We start from the raw sequence: 26,973 nt of genomic DNA, 5'->3' as shown, positions 1-26,973 counted from the left end.
TCTAGATGTATGGAAATACAAATGGAGAAGATACTAAGTTTGAAGTAGTATTGATATAATTTGTGAACAGGAATGCATACACTTCCAAGCTGGATGAACATGAGCAAGTCATTTTATCAATCTGAGTGTAATTTTCCTCATCTTAAAAAAAGGAAGTGTTAATACTTTCATTGACCACTTGGCAGTGTTGTGAAGAGAATGGCTTGCAACTCTTAAAGTGACATATATTTATGAGATTTCTTATTATGATATGGGCTATCCAGGAACTTTTCCTATAATTGAGAATTACTCTTTTTTGAAAGACAAGTAGGGTTAAGTGACTTGTCTAGGAACACACATCTAATAAATGTTAAGTGTTTAAGGCCTCATTTGAACTCAGGTCCTCTGACTCCAAGGAGAATGAATTATCTACTGTATCATCTAGCGGCTTGATGATTACTCTTGTAAGAAATATAACTGCAGAGTCAAATTAGACCTTGGAATTAAACTAGTCTAATCCCTTCATTTTACATATGAGAAAATTGAGGGCCAGAGAATAAAAGTAATTTCCCAGGTTATATAGATGCTAGAGCTAGAACTTGAATCCATGTCTTCTGCCTTTTAAATATTTTCTCATTCTTGCAAATGTCCTCTATACGGATGGAAAAATGGTAAATTAATATAACAAGTAATATTTCTGGAAGAAGAAGCAAAAATTCTATTTCCTTGTGAGAAAAAAAGGAAAAGAAAAAGAGAAAGAAAAGGAGAAAAAGTAAATACTGTGTACTATCATCCTTTGTTATATGCTCCAGTTGTGTTTGTTCCTAAAAAGTCTAGGCAAGTTCTGTATATGTGCTGTGGAATGGAAATACCCCGAAGGCAGCATCATGTAACCCATCCTCTCCTTGTTCATCTTAACGAATGAACAGTAAGTGAAAACAAGATTTCTCAGTGAAGGCAGCACCAGAAGGGGAAACTTAATCCCAGCTTTTCCCTGTCGTCAGAAATATTTCTTGCATCACTTTGTTGCAGCTCAGTCATTTCAGTTGTGTCCTCCTCCTTATGACCCCATTTGGGGTTTTCTGGAGTCGTTTGCCATTTCCTTCTCTATCTTGCATCACTATCTTTTGTTAAAATTGACTAATAGTAGGCATCCCTTCCCTTCATTCACTGGGACAAAAGAAAGAGCACTTTAAATGCCACTTTCCAAGTGGGAGGGAGAAACTGGCTGACATGGGGGGTCAGTCTCTTCACCAGTTTCAGGCTCTGTTCTGGAAGAATTGGCTCTGTCGTCTGAGGCAACCGGTGAGTTGTTTTTGTAGCTGTTTTGCAAAATCTTCTGTGTACTCTCTATTAATGTCTTTTTTCCCCCTGCCCAGCTTTTTCCTTCAGAAGATTTAGAGTTTTTATATGACAGAGGACAAGACTGTTTTTTCCCTTACTTAGTACCTCCAGTTATTAGCATAGTGTCTGACATATTTTCTAGTAAGTGCCTAATAAATGTTTGTTGATTGACCAAACACATGTATTTTATATTTTTCATGCTTTTGTCCATGGAAGTCCCAATAAGTTGATTATTCAGATTTGGAATACTTTAGTTCTTGTAATTAGCACGCTGCTAAGACCAGAGGCTTGTAGAAAATATTTAATAATTAAAAATCACTAGAAAGATCTAATAACCTTAGATATTTAGGCCATTCTGTAGAACTGATGCTGTGGATTCTTGGAGTAGATACTGGATTGCTCATCATTGTCTTTAAAGAATGAATACAGCCAATGAGGTATTGAAAGATAAATGACACAAAATAACTAATATATAATGGGCAAAGAAAGTTGGTAATTTATTTGTTTATGAATAAGACTTAAATGATTATTTATTTCATTATACAAGGAATTTAATTAAGATTTATACAGGAAAAAACTAACTACCTAAATAATTCCATTTAAAATTCTTTGGAGATAATTAATTTCTTTCTAAAAGGATTCAAAATATTAAAAGAAAACTTTTTACCTTTTTAAGGATTAATATGTATAGATAAAACTAATTTGCTACATTGTTGATATGTTTTTTATCTCTGAAAGTAAAATTTAGGTACAATTTTGCTTCCAAAAACAGTATTTTGCTTAGGCTCAATGTTTGTATGCATACTCATTCAAAATTCATTGGCTTGAAACTTTATAGACTTTATCAGACCAGAATATCTTCAATATGCAGAGAAACTATGGTAATTAAAAAAATGTTTTCCTACTTTCCTCAACCATCCCTGAGTTTTAAAGTTTAACACACACACACACACACACACACACACACACACATACACATACTGGCTGGGAAGGGGAGTGGGATCAAAATAGCTTTCCCTTGGGAATATAAATTAATTTCAAATAGTTGGCATAAATCTTAGTCTGCTACATTTGAATATCTTAAATATAATGCTCAAATGGCCCAAGAAATTAATGAGCAACGTGAGACTTAAATAATCTTCTCCTACTGGCAGAAAGTGAAGTGTACTATCATCCTTTGTTATATGCTCCAGTTGTGTTTGTTCCTAAAAAGGTATCTCTTTTGAAAGTTTTTAAGTAAGATATTTGAAACTTGAAATATATTTTCCCATAAAACATTATGAATAACAGTAAGGTTACTAGGGCAGCTAACCAAATCTGCTCTATCCCATAAGATCCTAAAATTATTTTACTAAGAGCACTAAGCTGAATTTTGAAGCCTTGAAGAAAGAGGATCATGTAGTTAAGGAGAGGAGAGAAGGTGGAGGATGAAATCAGAGGAAGAGAAGGATGAGATTCACTTTGGTGCAGGATTGTCCATGTACAATATAGAAAAGGACAAAAATTGTCTCTGGCATCTTCCCAGATCTTTTTTTTTTTTTCAGTTTCCTCCATGTCCCACATTGTGGGATCTCATTCATATCTGTTCTATCTGCTAAAATGTTCCATAGTCCGTAGTTACCTACCCATCTCTTCCAAAAGAGGGTTTCATTACCTCGATGAAGATTTTCACTTTGGTGTTAGGAGTAAAGCCATCTGATAGAAGTAATTTGGAATCACTTTGGAATCATTTATGTTTAGAATTAAGGAATAAATTAGTGCTTATTGATTGACATCAGTCTCCTTAGAGATATTTTTCCTAAAAGATGATAAACTCAAAATGAATCTAATTGATGACATTTCTATTAGCATAACTGTTTGAAATATAGTAAGTTAGAAGATAGGAAAGATATTTTGTGGCATCTTAAAGGAACACCAGATCTCATTTGATTCTTGAATTTACTATCTCCTCTAAAAATCCTTGCTTTCTCATATCTTCTTCTATTCTTCCACTTTTGAATTCATAGGATCACTAAAATGTTCAAATTTTTTCAACATGGCTGCCATGACAGAGGTAGAGGAGTCATTCTTTAAGTGCGAGGACTGGGGATGTTAGCTGGGGGATCAAGGGAATTCTAGGACCAATCATAGGTATATATTGCTAATTTTAAATAGGATTTTAGATTCAAATTATGCCTAACGATTACCTTATTTCATATGTATTCTTTCCCTAATTAAACTGCATATACAATGTTTCCAGGGATTGTGTCTCAAATCCACGATATGTGCCTCATTTAGGATTGTATACGTAGCACATGCTTAATAAATGATTGTTAAATTACTTGTTCCTATTACTATATGATGTATGTGGCAATCTTAAAAGGACATTTCAAATCTTCATAGATGCAGTATTTTAATTCTTTTGTAATTTTAAGTATTATTCTTTTAAAACAAATCTGACTTGTATGCCAGCCCTTTGGGTAAACATAAGTAGAGAAGTCAGGAATGAAACTGAGAGTGAGGAAGAATACCCTACCTTCATAGGCCACAAATTTAATGCATTAGTGTATAATGATGAAATAAATAAGATCATAGACTTAGGGCTGAAAGAGGATTTAGAGCTTAATTAGTTCCCTTATTTCATTTTATGGAGACTGAAATAGTCTTCATAAAATGGGAAAACAGTGCCTTTTTAAATTGCTTAGATAGGGAGTAGAAGAGCAGAGATTTGAATTCAAATCCTTTCTTTCCTATCTAATACTCTTCACACTAATTTTATATTCACTCTAAATCCAGTCTTTTTTTTTTTTTTTTTTCATTTATCGTGTCCCTGTTCTCTATTGAGATTCATCATCACTGGTAAAATCTTTTGAAAACACTTTCAAAATAAGGACTTTATAACATCCTCTTTGTACTGGTTGTAGAACTGCATACAAGAAGTTTTTGGTATTTTCCTGACCAAATTCACTTGGATAAGATTCAAAAGAATCTCACCTTATCTTGAATTCTACTTCATAGTTAATTGTGTTATAATTAGATTTTTGTAGAATCTATTCCAGGACATGAACTGTATGTGTTTTCAAAATCTCATAAACAAAGACCCAGTGAATTGAAGTAATTTATGTACCACCTTGAAGTTATGTTAATCCAAAGTGCACAGGTATCGAAATCTGGGAATCAAACTGATCTATAGTTGACTCCATTTTCTCCTCTCCTTTGAAAATTAGGGCCTTTGTTCTTTTTTACTTTTATGCTTCCCATCTCAGTGGCTAAGCAGTCACATTTACCATATTTTTCAGTAACTGAATAAGTTTTTCTCTGGGCCTGGTGAGCTGAACTCTTCAGGAGTTGCGAGGTCCTCCCTGACAATTTCCTAGCTTTATCTTCAGTGTCAACTTCGTATTAATCATTTTTGGACTTTTCTATGCAATCCAAAGATTATTTTTCCTTGGCAGAAAAAGACATGAAATAAAATTATGGAGCTCTCTTTTTCTCCTTATCATCACAAACAACTAGGACAGTTGTTCTATCCTTTCTTTGATCCTATTCTTTTCTCTCATATAGTTAAAACTACTTTGAAAAAATATATTATTCTTAGAATCCTCTAGACTTAGCTTATTCTGAATTGTAGTGCTATTGACACTCCACTTACAGGATCAGCCATTCTTTTGAATTTATTCTCCATTACTTATTCTTGCTTCTGTGTTTTATACATTTCTTTGAGAAATTTTCATTGTTTGATAATTTCCCTGTGCATTGATCGATAGATAACCACATATTAAGTGCTTTACTATGTGCCAGGCATTGAATTAGGTAATAGAAATACAACAACAACAAAAAGAAATAAGCTTTGTTTTTAATGAATTTCCATTCTTTGAGTGAAACAGCATGTACATAGATTAGCATATTCAAGATAAATGCAAGAAAGTTATGTGTGAGGTAATTAAAGAGCAAATGATAAGTGGGGACAGAGGTTCAGCAGATGTCACATATTAAAAGTGATTCTTGAACTATGACTCAACAAAAAGTAAAAGATTGTATGAGGTAGAGAAGGTGACAAGTGATGAATGTATTTCAGGCATGGGGGAAACCTAGTGCAAAGGCATTTCCCAAAGAAGGGAAATGGAGCAAGGAACAAATAATTGACTAATTTTGTTAGATTATACTGTGTTGAAATAAAAGTAATATACAATAAAGATAGAAAGAGCCTTAGAGTGAGCTTGGGTGAAGTTGAATAAGGTTGTGAAGGACTTTAAAAGTCCCAAGGAGGAGTTTATATTTTATTCTATAAGCAAAAGGGAATCTGAAGTTTATTGAGAAGGGGAGAAGCAGTCAGATCTGTGCTCAAGGGAAATACATTTATCATTTATATGGAAAATGGATTAGAGTGAGGAGAGAGGGGGACAGGAGCTTTATTAAGAGATTATTTAAATAGTCCAGGTGAAAAGTGTAGGGAGATAAAAAGAAGGTGGTGGTATAGGAACTGAGAGAAGTCAGACATGAGAGATAATGTAGAAGTGGAAATGGTCATATTTTAGCAATTACTTGGGTATACTGGGTGAGAGAGAATGAGGAGTTGATCATAACAACTTGGGAAGCTTGAAGAATGATGTTGCCTTGGAACTGATAAGGAAATTTGGGTTTCCAGGGAAAAGATTGTGAGTTCTATTTTGGACACATTGAGTTTGTGATATCTCCTGAAAATATCAAATTGAGAACTGATGGGAACAGATGGGGGGTGAATACATAGATCTGTGAGCCATATGCATAGATATAATAATTAATCCTATGGGGGGTAATGAGGTCATCATTCATAGTCTTTAAACAACACTCCCTTTTGTCTTTATTGAAAAAAAAATTGGTGTGTTGAGTACATTTTTTATTCATTCCCATCTCTTGTGGATTGACTTCCTCATTAGAATTCCTACTGAGATTCTATATTTTTCTGAATCTGTTAAAATCTATTCTTCCCAAAGTAAGGGAGTATGCTAGACTATGCCTGGCTTTCCACACCTTCTTTGTCTCTAATTCTAATATGGAGTGGTCACTGCTCCCCAAGATTTTCATCATTTCCTTTTCAGCAAATATTTTCAACTTATTGGTCTTAATCAGGTCTAGAATATTAATTTTTCAGATCAGATCCTTTATTTTTTCAAGGATTAGAGGTGAGGAGAAGTGATTATCATTAAGGAAGTAAACATGATCATATTCCAGAAATAGCTACAGTTTATATTTGGTTATTTGAACTATACCATGCCTCTGTGCCAGGCTTGTCATCTGTGTTTTGAACTCTTCATTGATTTTTTTCCTTTTTTCCAGCTAGGCAAATAAGCTTCAAGTTTTGGAAAATAAGGCAACAATATTTTGTTTTGTTTTGTTTTCCAAATGTAAACTTTTTCTTGAGCTATAGGAGAAAATTTTAGAGTAGCTTGGAAAAGGGCATACAAAGATAACTCAGTTTATATTGTAGTTTTAGAAAAGTCTTATTTTTAATATTGTGGTTCAAAGTAGTATGCCATAAGAGAAAAGTATTAGCTTTGTAGTTAAAGGATAGGGGTTGAAACTTAGCTCTGAAGTATAGTAGTTATAATTTGTGGACAAATCACTTAAGATCAAAAACTGCAAGTGACTTAGAAGATCTTATCTAATGCCCTTTATTATAGTTTAGGAAGCTGGAGTCCAGAGAGATCATTCCCTCCTTCCTTCTTTTTTAAATGGCATTTTATTTTTCTGATTACGTGCAAAAATAGTTTTCTACATTCATTTTTATAAGATTCACTTTTATAAGATTTTTTTTCCTCCCTCCCTTTCTTCCTCCCTGATCAGCAAGCAATCTGATATAGATTATACATGAAAACAGATTCAGGACTCTTAACATAGCATCTTGCTGCCTCTTACTTCTTACTTTGCTCTTTTGCAAAATGAAGATGATAATTTTTGAAGTATGAACCTTACAGGGTTGTGTGAGGAAAGTCTTCCATAAACCTAAAATGCGATTTACTATTACTATGCTCTTTCAAGATACCAGAATAGATTTGTGCATATAGAAAGCACTGGATCTTACTGGTCAATTATTTTTCAACGATTTACATAATAGTATCAGAAAAATCCCTGTCTTCGTTTTCCATTTAGATTTGATTGTTCTAATCTCTCTCTCTCTCTCTCTCTCTCTCTCTCTCTCTCTCTCTCTCTCTCTCTCTCTCTCTCTCTCTCCTTCCCTCCCTCTTTCCTTTTCTTTTTCCCTTCCTCCCTCCCTTCTTTTCTCCCTCCCTCCCTCCCTCCTTTTTTTTCTCTCTCCCTCCCTTTCTCCCTTGCTCTCTCTCCCTCCCTCTTTTTCTCTCTCTCCCCCCCTCAGTTTCTCTCTCTCTCTCCCCCTTCCACTCCCTCCCTTTCTTTTTCTTTAGGGTCTTTTTCTTTCAGCCTTTTGATCAAATATCTCATGTTTTCTAAACTCTGATTTTAAAGTCTTCATTTAAAGGAATTATTTCTAGATATACTCTACCAATCTTTCTCTCTTCCCTCTCTAGTCCCCAACAATCCTTTTTACAATGTTCAATTACTCTGTTTTCTACATTGTTCATTTGTTTAGCTGTGTCCAATTCTTCATGACCCCATGGAGTTTTCTTGGCAGATATTGGAGTGGTTTGCCATTTCTTTCTCTAGTGAATTGAATACATTAAAAATAGCTAACAATATAGATGTTTTAAAAAAGACAAATAGTTTCAAAAATAAAGTACTGGGGCAGTGAGGTAATAGGGTGGAAAGTCAGGACCTGAGTTCAAATTTGACTTCAGAAACTTATTTTTAGCTATATGTTCCAGGACAAGCCACTCAACCCCGATCGCCTCCAAAAATAAAGCACCAAACTTCCAGATTTCCTTTCAATAGGTTGACAAAGGTGCAGAAAAAAGGAGCAAAGGGAAAGCTGGCTTCCTCCCATGCTTTGCTGGCAGTATTGTATAATGGGGGATTTCTTTAAAAAAGAAAATTTTGTTCCAAACTTCAAATAAAATACAAAAAGGTGTCAGGAACAGCTGGGTTCAAGTTCTATGTAATAGAGAGGCTGCATAATTCTGGACAATGACTTAACTTTACACTGCCCAGGCAACTATTTAGGATTACCAGATGTAGGGAAATTGCTCATCTTCATATGGGAAGAATATTCAGCCCTGAAAGTTCACCTCGTTAGTGGAAAATCATGAGCTTGGACTTATAAGTGATTATAAACAAAATCTTAGCATTCAAATTGTCTACACTTTGACAAAATAATAATCCCTTATTTGCATCCATATCTCCTTCCCTTTTTTCCCCTCTTTTTAGCAGATTTGTTTTTGCTATGGGTAGTTATAGTCAATAATAACAACGATAAATACTTATTATTCCAGGTTTACCACTCTGTTGATTCCCCCATCTACCTCCTCAGACACTAGCTAGCTGTGTGACCCTGACAAAGCTTCTGTCTGCCTCAGTTTCCTCATCTGTAAAATGAAGATAATAATAATATTTCCCAGGATTGTTGTGAGGATCAAACAAGATAATATTTTAAAGTGCTTAGCAAAACTTAAAGTACTATATAATTGCTACTGATTATTGTTATTGTTGTCATCATTAGCAGGAATTTGATTTCAGAAGTGGTCTTCCTGACTCCATGATCATAGCCCTAATGATTATACCTCACTACATCTAACATCTATTATTTTCAGAAACAATTTCTTGGACATATGGGTTATTTCTAGTATTCTGCTTGTGCAGGGAATGCTGTCATAACATTTTTACCACAATATGGTCCCTCCTGTTTTCATAACATTCTTATAGTTCTAATAGTAGTATTTTTACGTCAAAGGACATGAGCCACTTCATAGCTTTCATTATAGAATGCCGTATTGCTTTCCAAAAGATTACACCAATTTCCAATTCCACCAATAGTTTAATAGTGTTCTGGTTTCTCCATAGCTGCGTGGGGGGAATATTTCAAGATTGTCAAAAGGTTAGGGTGTCTAAATTCATCCATTGCTGCATCTGTGTTCAAAATTGTCTCTTCTTTTCCCAGCAGGTTTTTATTGCTTACTTTTAGCACAAGTTTGTTTATAGGGGTGCCCTTGGGTCACTATTGTATAGTTATTCATGTTGAGTCCAGGAAGGTTTAGGTTTTTCAATTACACAACCTTTCAAAGCTCTTGCTATAGAAGTAACTCCAGAAACACGAAGCAAGTGTGACCTCTGGCCACATTATTTTATGAGAATATTGGAGGCTGAGAGCTGTTTTTTAGGAACTCAGACAGGTGTGTACATTTATTTTGTCAATCCTAAACTCCACTATGCTTTTGGCTGATTCTGGCTTGAGATTTTCCACTCTCTGTATTCCTTTTTCTTTGCAGAGATACATTCTCTTTGTTAGTGGGGAACAACAGCTCACAATTATGAAACACTTTGCATATCTTATCATATTTGATTCTATAATCCTGTGAAATAGTTGCTATTAATTTAAGCTTCATTTTGCAGATGAAGAATCTAAGACTCATTCAATCACACAACTAGAATCTGATCTATCAATTCACACGAATTTAAGTGCGTACTATAAACCAAGCATTTTGCTGGGAATTTGAGAAACAAAATTCTAAATGAAAGACTTCCTGTCTTTAGGGAATTAGGATCTTATAGAAGGAGACAACAAATAAAAAATAAACATATGAAATGTACATATGTGTGAGTATATACATACAATTCACACATACATACAAACACATATGAAAATTCTGATAGTGAGGGGCAAGAGCCTGAAGTGGGGAGGATCAGGAAAAACATCATGTAGAGTGATATTTTAGTTGAATTTGAAGGAAACTAGGGATTCTAAAGGGAAAAAGTGAAGAGTCTTTCTCAGACTTAGGAAGCTACTGTGCAAAGGATGGAGATAGGAGATGGAATATCATATATGAAGACTAGCAGGAAGGTCAGTTCTATTGGCCTGAGAAATGCAGGAAGGGGAGTAGTGTGTAACAAGATTGGAAAATTATGTTGGAGTCATGTTGTGAAGACTTTTAAATGAAAAACAGAAGATTTTGCATGTGATAATGAGCCACTAGGGTTTATTGAACCTGTGAGTGATATGGTCAAAATTGCTCTCTGTGTTAAAGATGGCTTGAATAGCAGAAGGCTAATCAAAGTGAGTAGTGATGAAAACCCAAAATGGTCCACAGGCATGCAGAGGGAATAAATGTGCATTAAGTGTTTGAAGTAGGATTTGAACCCATCTTCCTAATTCTAAATCTAATACTCCAGCTAATACAGCATGCTGCCTCTTAAATGCTTCAATCTAATTACAACTTTAGGGTGGTTTAGAGTCTCACTCTACCCAAACAGGCCTTAATAGGTTTCTCCATACCTGGTTTTTCTAGTTCTAGTTCTAATTATCCACTGGAAAAAAGAAAAATTCAATCAACCAACATTTTTAGCACCTACTGTGTTGAGGAATTGTTCTAGGCAGTCAGGATATAAATATAAAAGTGAGATGTCTTGCCCTCAGGAGCTTACATTAAAAAAAATGATCTTCATGTCCCCAGTTATTAGGTAGACAAGGCAGTTTGGGTAGGGAAGTATCTGGGGACAGTTAGTTATGAGCACAACTCAGTTTTCAATTTCTGCCTTCAGTCACAATATATGTTAGAGTTCATGCTTTACAGATATAGATTTTAAAAGCCACTAGATGCTTTCCTTGTCATTTGTTAAACTCTTTTATTTTCAGGTTCTCATATTAGACATCTCTTCTTTCTTCTCTCAACCCACTCCACCCTTAATTCCCCAATTAAGTTGCCCCATGACTGAAGAAATAGAGTTCTATTTTGACCAGGGTGTTGCAATGGGTGCAGGATACTTGCTCCACCAGAAAATTAGAGACCATTTTTCTGTTCACATTTAGGGGTTCTTTTTTCCCCCTGGCCTTAATGCATCCTTTGCTTGATCATGCCAACGTTGGTGATTACTGACAATTGGAATACTGTCAAGAAATCATATTTACATAATTTTTTATGACTTCTCTTTAACACAAAATTCTAACTAAAAATAAAAATAGGGGGGTGTACATGGCTTAATAGTACTGTCCAACTTGAATACATTTGGCTTAACTTCAATATTAAAATCAATGAGTGGGTTTGTGGGTTGGCCAATGAAAATATGACATTAAAGGAAATTTATGATTGTGTATAATTTTTAGTTGTGCACTTTATAGTTTCTCTAAGATCTTAAATTTCTTATGTTGTGAGATTTCATGTCATCAGCCTATTCCTGTTAACACCTTTAAAAGTAGTTATTTGTTTAGAGAATACCTTGATATAATATGATCCATTGTTAAATGATGAATACTTTGTCCCTAATAGAATTGTGATCTAAATTCATCTTCCCTTCCCTGAACATTCTTTCCCCACAAAACCTCCTTAGATTTTTAGGTTTTGTTTATGTTGGCTGCGATTCATAGTATCTCTTTGAATGACCTAGTAAGAATGCATCCCTTCCTGTGGTATATCTTTAGTGAAGAATTCCAGTTGGTCATCTTGGTTTAAATATATTCTTAAATTCTTTTAAAGACTCCAAAGTTGCCTGGATTTTGCTGCTATAATATTATCAATTTCCATAGGGCATCAACTGTGGATTGTAGAACTTAAAGATGGAAGGATCATTAGACATAATTCGGTCCCAACTTCTCCTTTTACATACGAAGAAACTGAATTTTAGTTTGAGGAAGTAAATTAGATGGGTCAATAATTCTCAAAGTGTGGTTCAAGAGCCATTGCAGTTTCCTGAAGAACTTTTAAGGGACCATGAGGTTAAAACTATTTTTCATAATATTACTAAGATATTTTAATTTCTAATATGGTCAATATCAACAAATGTAACCCACACAAAGAAAAGTTCTTTAGGGGTCTGCAATAATTTTTAAGAGTATAAAGGGATTCTGAGACCAAAGACTTTGAGAATACTTGATTTAGGGTTTTTTATATAGAACATAAAAGTCAGAAAAAGAAAAAAAAAACATTTTTTGAGAACTTATTAAGTTCTAGGCATTTCCTAGTCATTTCCTCTTCACAACAACTCTTTGAAGTAGGTGTTATGATCCTCATTTTTAATTAAGGAAACTGAGCCCAAGATCCCATAGCTAGTAAATGTATGATGCTTGCTATGAACTCTAATTTATCTGTTTCCTGGCCAAGTATTCTTGTCATTATGCACATCTTTAAAATTCCACATCTACTTCAACTTCCCATCCAAAGTAGCATTGACTTATAAAGGGACTTCTTTTTTTTTTTTTCTAGGGCATATAGAGCCAGTTCTTTGGCTTCTTTCTCAACTCCCTGCCCCTTATGGAAGCAAATGGACTGATAACAAGGAGTAAAGAAATGTCTGTTCATCAGGCACTAGATCCTCGTGAAAAAATATATCAAGATAAAGGTTTCCTTTCCATTTCTTATTTCAGAAGAGCATCTCTTAAATAACCTATCTAATGCCCCAAAAGGTATTTTGGGGTATTATGGAAAAAATTTTCATTGGGATGCCATTTCAATATAAAAGAATGATTCCTTGCTTTAAGAATTATGATCCAAAAGAAAAGGCTTAATGCTTGGAATCATAGACATGGGTCAGATCCCTGCCCTGATACTTACTTGACATAAAATGGTGGTCAATTCTTCTTCCATTTGAGCTTCCATTTTTTTTCACTTGTAAAAGTGGATTAATAATAGATATATTAATTCTCATATAGGGTTGGATATGAGAATCAAATGAAATAATGTACACATGATGCTTTGAAATGGTCATTTCTCCCATCTTCCTCTCTTGCCTTCTTCCTCTCTTTTTCTCTTCCTTCTCTTTCTTTTCCTCTTTTCTCTCTCTGTCCCATTCTTTCTCTTTCCTTTTCTTTTTCTCTGTCCTTCTCTCCTCCCTCATCTCCTCTTCTTCTCTTTATTTCTACCTAACTCTCCCTTTTCTTTTCCTTTCCTTCTCCAAAGAAGTTAGTTAAGTTGTATAGTGGATAGAGCACTGGATAGGGAATCAGAAATATTTGAATTCAAATCCAATCTTAGTAGCTTACTGATACTGTGATCCTGAGCAAGTGATTTGATGTCAATTTGCCTCGTTCCTGATCTGTAAAGTGAGGTAATAATAGAAATTGTTTCCAGGGATTGTTGTGATTAAATAATATAATATTTGTAAAGTGCTTTGCAAATATTAAAGTGCTATATAGTTGTTTGATATTATTATTATTATTATTACTGATTATATACACTGTAGCTACAGCACAGTGCTCTGAGATTCTAATGCAGCCATTTGTCTCCCTCACATGTGAGTGTCTCCTCCAGCTTCATAGAGATTAGCCATATGAATGATGCTAACTTTAGATCTTTTTTGATTGATTTATGAAGTTTTTTTTAAACATGGCATATAACTTCTCAGAGTCTTACTTTTCATATGTAAAATGGGATAAAAACACTTTTCTTACACAATAATTGTGAGCAAACTACCTCATAAACCTTAATGCACTAAGTAAAATGAATTCTATTTTTCATTTTCCTCTAAAGAGCTAACAGCCCAATCTGGTATAGCCTATATGACATCTAAATGGCATTAAAAAGGAGCATTATTGAATGGAATCTGCTGTGAGATTTTATGTATATTCTCCCAGAATGGAAGTGTGTTGTTTAATTCTTTAAACTATTGTTTGATATTAGAATCTGGTTAATACATAAAAACATTATAAAAGGAAGGAAATAGAAGAATCTCATATTTCTAATTTATACACAAGGGGATTTATATAATACCCATGGCATAGAAGCCACCATACTTTCATGGATAGTATACTGATTATGTACATCACTTGGGTAGAAAGAAAAACAATGGGCCTCTATTATCCTCAGAAGAGAAGCTACAACCACATACTCACATCCCTTCCCTTCCCTATTCTCTTTCCTACTCTTTCCCACTCCCTACTCACAGAAGGGGCAAGAAAATAAGAGACTATATCTTGTTCTTAGAAACAACTAGCAAATGATAGCAAGAAGTGGATTGTTTTGTAAGATCCAACCAGAATCTTGAACTTTGAAGAGAAGGGCTAGCCATTCATTTTAGAAGGCCCAGCATGAAGCCTTCCATATCCCTAAGCAGTTCAATGCCCACTGTAATTGTGATCTTCAACTCATTTCAGCTTGATTTTTCATTGATTGTTCAAGTCCTTTGTGCAAGTAATTCCATTCTTTTTGGATATAGTATTGAACAGCAAAGGCCTCCTAATACCTCTGGGAAAGTTCTGCTTCCTGAAATCTTGCTTCCTTGTGGTCTCTTGTTGTCCCAAGGAAACACAATTGAATTTCAGTTTCCCCAAAAGTGTATGTATCAAAGGACAAAGGTAACAGACTAATTGTATGTTTCGCTTTAACTTCCATGATATACTAAACTTATTCCAATGTTTTCTTCTTTTCACCAACGAGATCTTGTGACAAGTTCCTCCCTCGGAAAAGTCTCTTGTTCCCTAATTCCTTCATTGATTTGGCACCAAAGCACTTTATACCTTGTGGTTTTCAGTTGAAATAAAAACTACCCATAACAAAAGAAACCATGAGGATTCATATGCTTCTGTTTGAGGTTGGACTCTAAATTTTTTTTCATTACTAATGAAGTGGAACATATTTTCAGCAACTTTGAACTCATTTGTTACCACACAAAGCTCAGTTCTTTTTTATTCTTTATGACTCCAACAAGCTATGACTTGAGGGATATTGAGGATACTTTCTCAGGATTCCTGACATCACACTGAGATTCTTTTCTTTGGGGTAAACCCACTCTCTCTAGTCACTCCTTTGAGCCCTGAAAAAACCCTTGCTGAGGTAGATGCTACCTATCAGTTATTAATTAATTAGGTAGATAAATAAATAAATTAAGTATTAAAATAGTAATTTCACATCATTCACTACCATTTCACAAATGAAGAAATTGAGGCCCTAAGACTTATCCATAGTCACACAGCTGATATCAGGGGCAAGATTTAGCTCTATGTCTGATTCTTTCTCCAAATCTAGGTCTGCTTTTAATATACTTATTGTATCTTATTATAAATGAGCTTCTTAGTTTTCTTTGTCACAAGATATGAGGAAAGAAATTTTTTCAGAGAAAAAATAATTACATTTGCATGACTCCATTTACAGTATCAAATTTCTGATATCTAATCAGGTCTATACTTAGGCTGAAGGAATTTCTGTATTAATTAGATTCATAAAATTTTGCTCCAATATTACTTTACTCATTTACAGTAAGTTTGGAGCTCTGACTGAAGGCATTGCCAAAGTTATTTATAGGGCTTCTCTCCTATATGAATTCTCTGATGAACAGCAAGAGTTATAAAGGTATTAGAGCATATTGGAATGATGATCAGGGAGGAGTAAAGATAAGAAGTAGAAGAGTTACCCAAACCAAAGTTCACCTAACTCAGTTTTGCTGGGCCTGGCTCTGGATAAGAGTAAAAGAATTAGAGAAGAGGAAAACATCATATTGGATACTTAAGTAATCAGGGGAAACCCCCTAAACCTTTTAATTTGGATAGGATATGGAACTCTGATGCAATTTTCAAGGATACAGAAGAGAAGACATAGAGATAAAGAAAAAAATTCTATACAAAAATTTGATGAGAAGATGTGCCTCTGCAGAGAAATATTTTGACAAAGAAATCAATTCATGCACATGTAATGGGCAACGATACAGGATCACAGCAGGCTCTCCATGCAGCTCTCCAATATGAAGCCATCTCAAATTTAAAACCACCAGAATTGCTCCCTATTCACTGTCCTTTCCAGAAAGTGTAGCAATTGGCTTGTACATGCCTTTAACTTTGAATGAGTCTTCTGACTTCATTGAAGTACTCTCTTCATTTGGAAAATTCCAGAGGAACCATTAATTCAAAAAGATGTATGAGTTTTATTAAAAAATGAAAAAAATTCCATTTGGAATAGAACTTTGACATCAATTTACTAAGCCAAGGGACATAAATGTCTTTAATCTCAGTATAGTTATTTATAAATTTTAGCTTTGGTGCTGACAGAATGCTTCAAAAAAGATTAAATGGTCTCTCCTATTAATATCAAGCTATCTTAATAAAAGGTAAATATCTTATTTCATATTTCTGTGTTTTCCTTTAATTCTTTGTCCAACCCCAAATCTTTTCTTTTGGCCACCAATAACGAATGAATGAACACAATAGCTTACAAAATACATTTCTGTACTGCAGATTCTATGACCTTTTTTTGTTCCTTTTTGATCTCTTGGACTTAAAGTAATCCTCGGCAGGATTTTTTGAGCTATCAAAGAGTGTGATATTGGGTTTCAGCACATTGTCAGGGAATTTTTTATATTGTTGGATTTTCTGGCACAGGTTATACTTCCTTATGAATGATTTCAAAGGAGCAATTTCCTTTCTTCTCTAATTATAATAGAGATTGAACTATTATTTCCCACCTGTTTTCTCTTTATGATTTCAGGTCACATATAGGCAGATGATGAGGTGTAGAACTGATTGGTTGGCTCTAGAAGTATTTCTATTCAGAGGAGACATGGGAAAGAATTGAAAGAGAGAAAAAATGACCAGTGCTCTTCCAAGAGTAAAGAAAGTGAAAACATCAGGAGGTCTGCTCAGGTTCAAAATATCAGAGACTAAAATGATCATGTTCTCACTTGAATCTGATAGAGAAGTTTGGTTATGTCCAGATTCCTGGGTTTTTGTTTATTTTCTTTTCACCTGTAAATTAACATTCTTTCTGGAAAAGTATTTGATTAAAAATAGAACATGCTCTGGAAGCAAGGAAATATGGAAACAATCCTATGGCATTGTATAGATAAGGGTTTCTTAAACTTTTTCTACTCACAACCCAAGGAATTTTATGTGACCCTGGATATATAGGTATATAAAACAGGCATGCAAATCAAACATTTACTGATAATAAATCATAATTTTGTCACTCCCACATTCAGTGAGCCTATATGGGTGGCAATTCACGGTTTAAAAAGGTTTGGTGTAGATAATGATTTTTAATTGTGTTGCCCGTATAAGAATGGAGTTTTGTTACCTTCAAATATATTAGCCATCTATTGAGGGCATGCTAGGTATAGGCAATGGGGAATTGGGGTGGTGGTGAAATATGATTTGATAAAACATGATTCCTACTATCAGCTAGGTTCTACTTAAATGAAAGAATATATCCCCCATACATTTAACTATGGAATAAAATGATAAATGATAAAAGATGCTGTGTTAAGACTGAGTGAAAAAGAACAAATTTCTGGGAGAGGTGACATTTGATCACGTTTTTAAAGAGTGAGGAGAATTTTAATAGACAGTCAATCAAGTCAATCAAATTATTAAGTTCCAATTATATGTGGGACATTTTGCTATTAACTGGAGATTCAAAAACAGAAGTGAAACAGAACCTGCTTTAAGGAACATATATTCTATTGGGAAAGTTAATATGCAGAGATATGCTTTAGCACATATGATACAAAATATACATATGATACAAAATATATACAAGGTAATTTGTTATTTTTTTGAGGGGGGGGATTAGCAATTGGGAGCAGGCAGGAAAGTCTCTATGTAGAAGATGGTGCTTGAGTGGAATTTTGTTGGTTTGGATTCTGAGATGTAGAGTTTATATTTCATCCTAGACATAAGCGAATCACTGTAGTTTACTAAGGAGAAGAGGGACATGGTTAGGCTCCTGTTTTTAGAAAATTGCTTTGGCAACTGTATGAAGTATGGGTTTGAAGAAAGGAGAGATTTGAAACAGAGAGACCAATTAGGAGGTTGCTAAAATAGTCTAGCTGATGAAGGCTTGTATTATGTTGGTAGCCTTCTGAATGAAAAGAAAGGAATGAATGAGAGAGAAACTTTGAAAGTTGATTTGATAAGTTAACAATTGATTGGATATGTGGGGTGAGAGAGAAACGAGAGGTATCAGGAGACTGATGTAAGAAATAGAATATTGATAGATTTTTGTTTGGGGAACAGTAAGTTTTCTAGTAGAGTAAAATGTCATGTTGACCAAGAGGAATAGTAGGTAATGAGATTGGAGGGTGGAAGAAATTAGAATGCCAGTCTGAAGAATCTGAAGTATTCTGTAGAACCAAATTCATGTGTAAGAGCATTTAATCTGTAAAGGAGAGTGAATAATGGATTAGTAGAGGATGTTGGGAGAGAAAGTAGGAAAATTGGTTAGGAGGCTCTGGTGATAGTCCAATGTCCATGACCTATGCTAAGGAGATTCAATAGGAATAAATAGGAGATGGATGTATTAGATTTAAAGTTTGCTGTATTTCATCAGAGAACTTCAGGTCATATTAGAGTTTGTTTTTATTTCCTCTGAAAAGGAAGTCAGTCACTCAACAAGCATTTGTTAAACACCTACTAAGAGCTGAGCTGGTTGTTGTCCTTTGATCTCAAAGAAGACCATGCTGGATGATTCAGTGTCAGTGTCTCCCATATCATACAATCAATTCTAAAGTTCTTAAGACAGACCCTGAGAGTGTCCTTGCATTGTTTTTCTGACCACCTTGTAGGTGCTTGCCCTGTGTGAGTCTCCATAGAATCTTTTTTTTGGCAAGCATAAATTTGGCATTCAAATGTGGCCAGCCCAATGGAGTTGTGTTCTCTGCAGAAGAGTTGGAATGCTTGGCAGTTTAGTTTGAGAAAGGATCTGAGAGTATGATATCTTATTCTGCCAGGTGATCTTCAAAATCTTTCCAAGACAAGTGCAAGGTCACCTGCCTCACTTTCCCCTGCAGAGTTATCTGAATTCAGTGACTGGATATAGATCAGTACAACTGGAAATTGTCCTTGATGCAATGGGAGATGTTGGCCTTTTTAAGTTAAGGTCCTAAAGAGGTCTCAGTTTGACTGAGGCTGTACCCATTCAATGATTAAAGCAAGTGAGGTAAAGAATGGTATGTCATGGCATCACCTCTCTCATCTTTTTAGAAATTGAAGGAGAAACAACAACCTTTATGAATAAAGCTGGCCTACAAACTGGAATTGGTCATCTGGAAGACTCCTTCCCTCTTTCCTTCCCTCCCTCCCTCCCTTTCTTGCTCCCTCCTTTTTCCCTCTCTTCTCTTTTTCCCTTCCTCTCTTCTTCCCTTCCTCCCTTCCTCCCTTCTTCCCTTCCTTTCTTCTTCCATTCTTTCTTTCCTCCCTTCCTCCCTCCTTCCCTTCCTTCCTTCCTTTGTCCACATGGGGTATAATACCCTTATCTATAGATGTTCTTAAAAACATTTCCCCTGCTCTTTTCCCACTTCTGAATTCTCTCAAGATATCTTGGGGTTTACTTGGCTAGATTTATTTCTTAAGAACCAGGCCTTAAACCAAAACCAATTTGATTCTAATTGGCCACTAATAGATCCTAAGCCAAACCCCATTTGTTCATTGTTTGGTTCCTGATTGACTTAGATTAAATATGAATCACAATCATTTCTGCTTTGGCCCCAAACTCTGAAGGTCTTCCCCTCCCAGATTCAATAATTTATTTAGATTTCTTTGGATCAGGTGAAAGAGGAGATTCTTTGCCAAGCCCTGAGGGTACAAAGAAAGTATGAAGAATTTAAGAGATTGTACTCTCACACTTGGGACCTATAAAACTCATTTTGTATCATAGTCCATTAGATTGTAAACTCCTTGACTTGAAGACATAAACTATATTTTGTCTCTTTTTTGTATTCTCAATATTTAACACAGTACTTGGTACATAGTAGATGCCTAATAAATATTTATTGGTTGATTGATAGCAGAGAGCATTTTAGTAGTGTCACTGGACTAGTGTCAGCAGTCCTATTTAATAGTTGGGCACTTTACTGAGACTTATGGTCTTCATTAGCAAAATGGAGATAATAATACTCTACTTTCTAAATGAGGTTGTTATCAGGATCCAATGAGAAAATATTTGGATTTTGTCAATTTTAAAGTACTATTGATGGGGTTCTAGCCACAGTCAGAGAGTTGTGAGAATCCCCTTTTGGTCAGCACAGGTCCTTTGCGAAAGAATTCACGAATGTGAAGAGTTTTAAGTGGCAAAAATGGAAGTTTATTGTTGGAGGAGAAGTCAGCTTTGCTAGAAAGACTGACTTCTTCAGTGGCAAAGTCCTATTAGGGAAATGGAGGCTGGCACTGAGAAGAGAATGTCTTCACAGCAGGCATGGTCCTGGTAGCTATGTCAAAGAGGCAAAGTATACTAGTTTGGACATTCTGCAAAGAGAGAGGAGAAACCTATTTTATGAGCAGATCTTGGCAGGGAAGGGAGATGGGGAGGTGTAGGAGTAGTGGTGGCGGTGCAGTTTGAGCTCATTAGACCAGGCTCTACCAACTGAAATTATTGAAGGCTTTTTTCAGCCTGAATTTGAATGGAGATCCTGCTGTCAATAGTGATGATTTGCCTTAGAAATGGCCCACCCTGTGAAACTCTCTCTCTCACAGACTCCATGGAGCCCGGGAGACCAGAAATCAAAGGGGACAGAATTTCAGAGTGATAATTTTACAGATCAAAAGGGAACACAGTTTCATACCCCCATCACTATGGAAATGTAGAATTGTATTTAGTGTTTTATCAGAATATTTATTATATAGGGATAGGGCTGGACTTATGTTTCCAATGTCATAGAGAACTCCAAGATTAGAAAATTCCCTCTACTCATTCTCAATAATTTATAGCCCCACAGAGTTGTCTAGTACATCCCTGAGAAGGTAAATGATTTGCTCAGATTCAAATAGTCCATATTTATCTCAGAGATAACACTTGACTGGTCTTTTCCTACCACCAAGTCAAGCTCTTTATTTACTATACAATACTCTCTCATTTTCATTGTACAAGCAATTTTATTGCTTCTTCACTTTTACTACTTTATTACTACTTTAGATAGGGGAAGGAGCAGGTTGAGATGGGAGAAAGACAAGAAAGGATTTTAGCAATTACTTATTTGATGCATTTTTCTGGCATTTAGCTTCCTTGTACATACTGCATGAAATAGATTCATGATGTGTGGCTCAGAATGGTGAGTAGTCACCATTTAATAAAAAAACTGGAGAGATCTCTAGGAGCAAAGCAAAGCAAAAGTTTATTGTATGTTCTTACAAGAAGCAGTCATCCCTCCCCACTGAGCCAGCAATCGAAAGGAGGAGACACAGGTTTTGCACTTTTAATTTTTATACTTTAACTAGTCCCTAAAGCAAATACCTCTCCTACCACTGACCATTATCCTCCTTGGCTGAGGATCTTACATTCTAAATACAAGAACTACCCAAGAAATTGAACTTGGCCAATAAGTACATAGTTGCCCATATTTGATTGAAATGATGTCATGGGAGGATAGCAAGAAGAGAATTTAGATATGCCCATGGGTCAATGCTCAAGGATCTTCAGGCCTACTCCAACTCTGAAGTAGATGAAGCCTTACTCGATTTTCACAACTATCTTGAGAGATCTCACCCCGTCTCATTCAATGACTTGCCTAAAGTCTTTGGTATGAACTAGGAAAAAAAATCCTTATTTCTTTCCAGATGTTAAGTAATAATGTTGGGATTACAAGAGTACTTTACATTTTTATAGAGCTTTATAGTTTTCAAAGGACTTTCATACTTAGGCAGCTCTTATTACCCCCAACTTTAGAGACAAAATGTGACTCAAAGCAGATAAAGGGAGCCCATCACATGCAAATAAATGACAAAACTGGGACTCTAGTTCCAGTCTTTTGCTTGAAGTAGAATGGTCACTTATCATTTTAGTAGTTTTGGGAGGCAGGACTAATGCCTGCCTAAAATGCTCCATTACATCATAATTTTATTATATGTAGTTGTTATACTTCTGAAAGAGTAATTTAGGCCATGATATATCCAATTCTATATTCTAGTGAACTATATTATAAGGACAGTCTACATGAATTGATCTGAAAGATGGTAAACTCAGGAAGGAATGTATTCATTTTGCTCACTATTCAGTATTCAGAAATTTAATCATATTTTAAACAACATAGTAATATTCACACATGGTCTTCCCTCCATCGAGAGTTCAACTCAACAATAAATTGAGCTCAATGAACACTTTTAAAACATCTTACTTGTGTCAGAAGCTGTGATAAGTACTAGATACACAAAGATAAGAACAGAACAGTTCTAGACCTCAAGGTGCTTCTATTCTATTTTATCTAAATTTATATTATGCTTATATGTGTTATATTTACCTATGTAAAAAAACCTTTTCTTTTTGGAAGGGGGGAGGGAGATGGTTTTAATTTATCACACATTGGCTTAAATAGTGGAAGAATATTGTCTTTAGATTACATGGATTTTGTTTATAAATACCTTTATAGTTTTCTCAGAATATAAAACTTAAAAAAAAACATTTAAAATCTTTTTAAAAAGCTCAGAAGTGCTTTGGGTATTGGACAGAGTGCTGTCCAAGATTTCAGTGCTTTGGGTATTGTACAGAATGCTGTCCAAGATTTCAGTAACACGTATGTATATGTGTGTATATAGCCTGGAATCAAGAAGACTCATCTTGAGTTGAAATGTGGTTGCAGACTCTTAGCTGTGTGATTCTGGGCAAATCCCTTAATCCTGTTTGTCTCGATTTCCTCATCTGTAAAATGATCCAGAGAAGGAAATGGCAAATCACTCTAGGATCTTTGTCAAGAAACCCCCAAATGTAGTCATAGTGAGTCAGACACAACTGAAAAAAAACCACTGAACAATAAAGACTGTAAGTTGCAAAGAAGTTGATGATGAGAATAAATAAATAAAGGAAGTTTCCTCATCCAGGAGTTCCTTGAATAAATGAAATGACAGTATTAGGACCTATCCCTAAAAGAATGCATATTGCAATCGTGATCACCAGAAATAGGGCTATTTGGTGAGAACTGTCATTTTATTTGTATTTCTTCCACGTTTGAAATTTAGTATTTTAGCCAGGTTAATGAATATTTATAATGAGCAATCTTGTTTATTAATATTTATGATTTTTAAAAAAAATCTCATTCACCTTTGGATTCAATACTAAGTACAATGCCTGGCACATAGTAGGTACTTAATAAATATTTATTGACTTATTGGATTATATCAAATTATTCATAATGAACATTAATATGATACCCCAACAACAATGTTAGCAAATAGTAAGATACATCAATACTGTTATTTTATATACTCTCTAGCAAAAGAAGCTGATATTCAACTGTTTGCCTATCAAAAATTATTTGGTTACATGGTTATTTTTAGGTTATAATGATTCTCTACATAGTTGAGCATTTATGATGTGCATGACCAATACATAGATCATCTGCTGTTTTTGTTGGCTCATAACTAATTTTTTCTTTTTTGGAATCCCTTGATTCAACCTCAGGATTCTGCAAAGAACACAATGGATAATGCTATTTCATTACATTTGCCTTTTTTTTTCTCCTTGAGTTGCTGGTCTCCACTAGTGGAGCTTGTATTAGATCTGGAGCCAGAAGACCTGAATTCAAATCTAGTCTTAGCCATTTAATAACTATGTGATCTTGGGCAAGTCACTTAATTTCTATCTGTCTCAGTTTCTTCATATATAAAATTAGGATAGCAACGACACCTACTTTCCAGGTGAGGGTTACACATTATGTAAATACTAGTTTTTGTGAGTGTTGTTATATAGTAGATAACCATATCAGTTCACCTTTGTGAGAAACATTGTCACCATGAATTTCTAACATTGTTGCATCCTTTTCCAGGTCCTATCCCTTTCTGAATTTCTCTGGCCATGCACATTATTTCTAATTCTGACGGTGATTCGCTTCCAGGAACCTCCAAGACACAGAGATAACTGTGAGTATATTTGATCTTCTTTTATTAAAAAAGCAAAGCAGAACCTCATTTAAGGCCTCACTGAAGCATTTAGGTAACACTGGATTTTCAGAAGCTATGCCATACTAGCAGATCTTAGTAAACTAAAAAGATTTAGAATGGAAAGGACTGCTAATGAATTCCATGTCAATTATACACTGATCAGTATAGCTAAGTCTGGAGAATCTTTTTATCAGGTTGGCCACAGGTAATGGATTTTTTTAGTCACTGAAATTCTTAAAGGTTATTTATTAGACTGGTAGAAAGTTTCTGGTCTGAACTGGTAGGGGGACCATCAACACTGAATAAATCTTTTATTCTTGAAGGATTAAAGTTTTGGTAGAAGTATGAAAAATATTAATGAAAATAATAAAAATCTAATCCTTTGACATGGTCTATAATTTAGAGAAACCCACACATGGAACTGGGATCAGTCTGTATATATCAAACATAGAGTTAATTTAGACTAGAGTATATAGAGGGCACTACTGTGGCAAGTAAATCAAACTTTCTTCCCAATAAACTGAAATAAACTATGTAGTTAGCTAGTTATTCAACAAAAATTTTAAATTGGTTTTAAAAGAATGGTTGGCATTCTGCTAATACCAAAGTAGCCTATATTTTGTCTTAGAGGCAATAGGGATCCACTGAAACTTCATAAGGAGACCTGTGTTTTAGGAATATATTGTGATTGCTTGATAGGGGAGAGGCCTGAGTCCAAGTAAAACTAGCATAATTACTCTTTCATATCATAGCCATTCAAATACTTGAAAACTTGTTATATTTCCCCAAGCCTATTCTTCAGGCTACATATCCTTATTTTCCACTATTCTCTGGTCTGGAACATTATATCCAGCTCTATCATGTCCAGCTGAGCATATTTAGAAACCATACCAAAAAATATTCATTGAAGGAATTAATGGGGTTTAATCAACATAAAAAAGTTTCCTAGTAAAATGGTATTTTATGAATCATATGTTAATTTCTATCATTCATATTAAGAAGTGAAAATCTAGATTTATTTATCCTTCAACATTAGCACAAATATAAATATTTGCCCTCTAATTTCAAATGCTAACTAGTTATTCTTTATGTTCCTAAAAAGGTAATTTTCCTCTAAAAAACCTTGATATCCTAATTTTTATATCACAAAAATTTTCTAATATATTCTTACTCAACCTTAGAGCCATCCCCATAACAATAATAAAAAAAGAAGTGAAAAAAATTCAAACTAACCAATGTATTAGAAAGTCTGAAATTGTGTACAATGTCCCATATCTATATTCTCTACCTGTACAAAGAAAGAACATGTCAGGTAGTATTAGGGCACTTCTTGGTCATCACAATTTTGTAGCATTCATTTTCAGTTGTTTTGTTATAGCCTTTAAAGACCTAAGGTTATTCCCACAGTTAAATATGGCATTTGATGAATTCATTACTATGACAGCTAATGCTTAAAACATTTTTTCTTTACTGGTAGAGGGGAAGGATTAGGAGATGGGGAGAGGGATCAGGGGAAGATAAATACAATACAGTGATTGAGTAATATAGTGAAAAAATGCTTGAGTTGGAATCAGGAAAAACCTAAGTTTACATTCTATCTCTGACACTTACAAGATGTGTGACTAAAAGTAAATTGTTTCCCTTCTTCATATTTTGTTTTCCCAGCTGTAAAATGGATGGTGGCACTTTAAAAATCTTAAAACATTGTATAAAGCCAGATTTTTTTCCTCTTTTGTTCAGTGTATATAAAACATGGGAGAAGTGATGTGCTATAGAGGAGAACTAGCTCTTCTTGGAGTCAGAAAGACCTAGCTTCAAATTCTGGCTCATATTGGCTTTATGACCTTCAACAAGTCACTCAACTACTTAATGCAAGTCTTTCTAAGACTATAAGTTGCAAGCTTTATATGGCAACTTAGTCAAGGGACTTTCCTCACTTGGAGATCCAATTAAATTATATCTGGTGAAAACAATAAATCTCTAAAACAGTATTCTTTTACTTAAGAATTTTCAATCCTGTAATTTAATTAATCTGTACTCTTTTGATCAGGGAATTCTCCAGGAAGTCAATGAAAGTTTTTTACATGATACATTGAATGAGGCTGTTTGATATTAAGAATTGACTTGAAGTCAATTAATTTCTGTATTTTTACAAGGAAACCTTGGTAGCCTTTAAAGGTCCTGAATGGGAAATTCTTTGCTAAAGGTTAAGTTGTCTTAAAATGTGGGGTTTTAGAATAAAATTTAGAACAATAAAATGCTTCCATTAAGGAAGTATGTAATTTTTTTGTATTAAATATTATAAAGTGAAATATGCTTTCCTGAGAGACTGAAGGGGAAAGGACGAGGGAGAAAGGACATGGAAGGGTAAAGTGAAATGGTTGTAGAGAAGAAACCAGAATGGTAATGTTTTGTCCAAAAGGATTCATCAAATCCTTTTGCCTTCTGTTCCACTGAATGCCAGTGAGTGCTATTGAGAGGCCTAAGGGATCAGTGCGGGGAAAAGAAGAGGAAAGAGAAATAAAAATTCCCTCTTTTTTTCCTTCCTTCCTTCCTTCCTTCCTTCCTTCCTTCCTTCCTTCCTTCCTTCCTTCCTTCCTTCCTTCCTTCCTTCCTTCTTTCCTTCTTTCCTTTCTTCCTTCCTTCTTTCTTCTCTCCCTCCCTCCTTCCTTCTTTCCTTCCTTCCTTTCTTCCTTCCTTCTTTCTTCTCTCCCTCCCTCCTCCTTCCTTCCTTCCTTCCTTCCTTCCTTCCTTCCTTCCTTCTTTCTTCTCTCCCTCCCTCC

The 26,973-nt window shown here is 34.8% G+C and overlaps 1 protein-coding gene across 1 annotated transcript in view; it reads left to right on the top strand.

Annotated features, from left to right (window-relative positions):
• The first annotated feature begins 1,212 nt into the window (after nucleotides 1-1,212).
• The window catches only part of ABCA13 (ATP binding cassette subfamily A member 13), a 551,934-nt gene continuing 526,173 nt past the window's right edge, over nucleotides 1,213-26,973 (top strand). The window contains exons 1-2 of the mRNA XM_051984384.1: nucleotides 1,213-1,284; nucleotides 24,076-24,169. Of these exons, the coding sequence (XP_051840344.1) occupies nucleotides 1,213-1,284; nucleotides 24,076-24,169 (166 nt within the window). The remainder of the gene's footprint in view (nucleotides 1,285-24,075; nucleotides 24,170-26,973) is intronic.

The sequence above is a fragment of the Antechinus flavipes genome, chromosome 1 (genome assembly GCF_016432865.1).
Source record: "Antechinus flavipes isolate AdamAnt ecotype Samford, QLD, Australia chromosome 1, AdamAnt_v2, whole genome shotgun sequence".
NCBI lineage: Eukaryota > Metazoa > Chordata > Mammalia > Dasyuromorphia > Dasyuridae > Antechinus > Antechinus flavipes.
The sequence above is the reverse complement of the archived record's forward strand: the minus strand, read 5'-3'. Positions and strand labels throughout refer to the sequence as shown.